The 2,980-nt window shown below is 45.7% G+C and overlaps 1 protein-coding gene across 1 annotated transcript; it reads right to left on the bottom strand.

The window, feature by feature from the left end:
- Nucleotides 1–302: 302 nt before the first annotated feature.
- On the bottom strand, nucleotides 303–1,856 carry rasl11b (RAS-like, family 11, member B). Its single transcript, XM_053322464.1, has 4 exons — nucleotides 1,742–1,856; nucleotides 1,569–1,625; nucleotides 1,375–1,451; nucleotides 303–800 (listed from the first exon to the last, which is right to left on the bottom strand). Exons 1-4 carry the CDS (start codon nucleotides 1,854–1,856, stop codon nucleotides 303–305), a joined length of 747 nt encoding a protein of 248 aa, XP_053178439.1.
- Nucleotides 1,857–2,980: the final 1,124 nt, after the last annotated feature.

The following is a 2,980-nucleotide window of genomic DNA, read 5'->3' as shown; positions in this document are numbered from 1 at the left end:
GAGGTTCAGACGGCTGCTTCTGCTTCCTCTGGTGTCCTTTCTGCTCTTGAACAGTTGATGAACCTCCTCACTGTTTCTCCTCACACATGGCATCTGTCAGGATAGACACCGTTCCATCATGAGGTCATCACCTCTGTAAAGATTCATCAACTTCCTGTCTCCTCCTGTTCATCTCACACCCGCCCTCTTCAGCCTTAATGGTACAGGACATCAGTGGAGAAGCATCTTCTCTGTCCTCATTTCCACCTTCAATGCTTTCTTTCTGTCTGTGGCCACCCTGGACCACTATCAGCATCTCGCATTCACACCGAGGTCACAGTCCTGACTTTTGCTGAGAGCACTTGCTTGAAACGCCTCTTAAGATCTTGCATGTTGGGAGACTTGGGCCTTGGGATGAGGGGCGAGCGCCTCTTCTCTGTGGCAGCGCTGGCAGAGTTGTGTGAGGAGTTTGGGGCGGGTGGCGGCTGCTTGGCCAGTTGGCAGCACAGCCTTTGGAAAGCCCCATGCACCTGGCTGTAGTCCTCACTAGCAGACACTTCATAGAAAGAGCAGCCCAGCGTGCCCGCCAGCAAAGGCCCCTGCTGGGAGTCGACGCGCCTCAGGTGCAACAGGTCTGCCTTGTTGGCCAGTAGGATGACCGGGGGCATATTGGCACCACCAGTACGGACAACCAGCTGGTGCAACTGATCAATGAGGTCAAAGCTGCGGCGGTCTGTTACAGAGTACACCAGCACGACTGCATCAGCCCACTGGATGGAGCAGCTCACATGGTCAGGTAGACTGATACCGTTATCAGCTATCTGTGAAGGGGAGGGAAAAAAAGGAAAAATTGAGTACAACATCCAGCACACCTCCTTATAAGACACATTCATGTTTTTCCTGTCCTAAAACTGAATGAAACTGAATTGACGCCAGGTTAAACATTCCCTGACTTTATGCAACGGATCTTTTGTAATGACTGGAATGCTGACTGAGGCAGACAAGAGCTATAGAGTTACTCCTCCAGAACAGTGAGGTGTGGGTGATTGAGGAGTCTGGATGCAGATCAGGGTATCATTTACCCTGGCCTCAGACATCCATTAACCTAAATAGGAGATTAGACAGCCAGACTGAAGGGCTGTACTAGCAGAACACAAAAAAATGTATTCACACAGGCACAGCACAGATTGGTGCTGGACTAGTGCCAAATCAAGAGAGGCTTAGATGATTTTAACAGTCAGACAGTCAATTAGATTATATTATCTTTGTATTGGATTATCCACAGCTCTTAAACAGATTTTAATGTGTTGAACCTGGTCAGCCCTGAAACATTAACTCTCATCTGTCTGGCTTCAGTCTGAGTTAAGGGGAGAAGGATCAGGGATCAGCTCTTACCTCAACACCGGGGGTGTCCTGAACCTGGATGGTCACTTGCTCTCCATCCACCTGGACTTCTCTGGAGTAGAGGTTACCTGCGCACACACAAACCAAAAAAAACTATTTTAATATCTCTTTAATGTCTCTTGTTTTTGAGAGTCAAATTTGCCTGTTTCTTACTGAAAAAATAAAAATACGGTTTCGTAACTCACCTACGTTTCTCTCATAGTCTCCGATAAAGCGTCTGGTTAAGAATCTCACGACGAGCGCTGAAAGACAAGCAGAAGACAGGATGTTAAAAAAGCAGAACATTAGACTGAAATAAACCACTCTGTTGCTTAGCTACGAATAAAATACGACGATATGCTTTTGTTTATTATCTTACCTGTTTTTCCAACTCCACCGCCTCCTATCACAGCTATCTTAATGACCCGGTTGGGGACAGAGGATTCAGGTGCTGCGTACTCCGCGATGGTCGTCATGTTGTGGATAAGACGCATTTTGTTCGTACTGTCCGTTCGTCTATTCCGTTCAAAAAGAGGTGAAAAATGAAGACTGTGTTCTTTTCTTAAAATTTTCAAAGCTCAGGGAGAAAAATCTTCAGGTGAAAGCAGTGAAGTGACTCCTTGGCTGAGCAGAGGTAACAACACACGAAGAAGAAGAAGGAAAGATCCGCTAGTACTGCTGCAGAGGAGGAGCGCACGCGGCTTTTATAGCGCTGGAGAGGAGTTCGCATCTGATTGGGTGTTGGTCACCCCCTTCTCCTCCCTCGTGTCCCCCTCCCACCTACACGTGGATGTGCAAGCTATACACAAGCGAGGAAGGCTCCTGTAACAGGTGGGACTCTGGCTGGATGACACTTTGTTTTAAGAAAAGAAAAATTGAAAGTAATTTTTGCTTTCCAGTAACTACACTGTTGTCATACTATATATATTTAAAAAAAACTGTAAAAAAAAAAATTATAAAATTAAAAAATCTTATACTATAATGCCAGTTTTCCATAAATACACTACCAAAAGTCTGTCTTCATCTTCTGAGCATTATTCATGGATATCATAATCATCCTAAAAAGAATAAATAGCCTTTTTATTTCCTCACTCATGTTGCATGTTTTGTGCATGTGTCTAAACCACATCCTTTTGTGTGGAATTATAGGATGCACATGGATCCTGCTCAAGCGCCCAGTGTTGTGCTGCAGCTGGTGACCTGCTCAGACATGTCCCTAAACTTGTGAATTGTTCACACACACACACACACAGGGGGTTAATGGCTGCTAATGCTGAACAAATGCAACCCCCCCCCCTCCTCCTCCTCCTCCACCGCCACCCCAGCCACACACAAACACACACACACACACACACTTGCACATAACTCACAAGAGCTCATGCAGAAAGAACTGGATATCAGAGCAATCGGTCCTCAACAGGCTCAAGTGATGAGACCTCTGAACTGAATTAAATCACATGATATTAAAGTCTGTGATGCGCAAATGGCAACCGAGAGGTGAAATCTATTTTTAGAAGAAACTGCAGAAGATGAAAAGCGTTGCTGATTTTTTTCACATGACAAAGTGGTTTCAGTGACTGCTCTTCAGCACCTCGCCCCTCCGATTTAACCTGTGTCA

The sequence above is a fragment of the Scomber japonicus genome, chromosome 7, assembly GCF_027409825.1.
Source record: "Scomber japonicus isolate fScoJap1 chromosome 7, fScoJap1.pri, whole genome shotgun sequence".
Classification (NCBI taxonomy): domain Eukaryota; kingdom Metazoa; phylum Chordata; class Actinopteri; order Scombriformes; family Scombridae; genus Scomber; species Scomber japonicus.
Note: the sequence above shows the minus strand (reverse complement) of the source record. Positions and strands in the feature narration are given on the sequence as shown.

Bases quoted from the DNA above. Each gene is read 5' to 3' on its own strand.
- rasl11b (XM_053322464.1), bottom strand. From the start codon at position 1,856: ATGCGTCTTATCCACAACATGACGACCATCGCGGAGTACGCAGCACCT. The intron at 1,626-1,741 runs GTAAGATAATAA...CTTGTCTTTCAG, and splicing joins CGGTGGAGTTGGAAAAACAG to CGCTCGTCGTGAGATTCTTA. The intron at 801-1,374 runs GTAAGAGCTGAT...TCCCCTTCACAG, and splicing joins AGGACACCCCCGGTGTTGAG to ATAGCTGATAACGGTATCAG.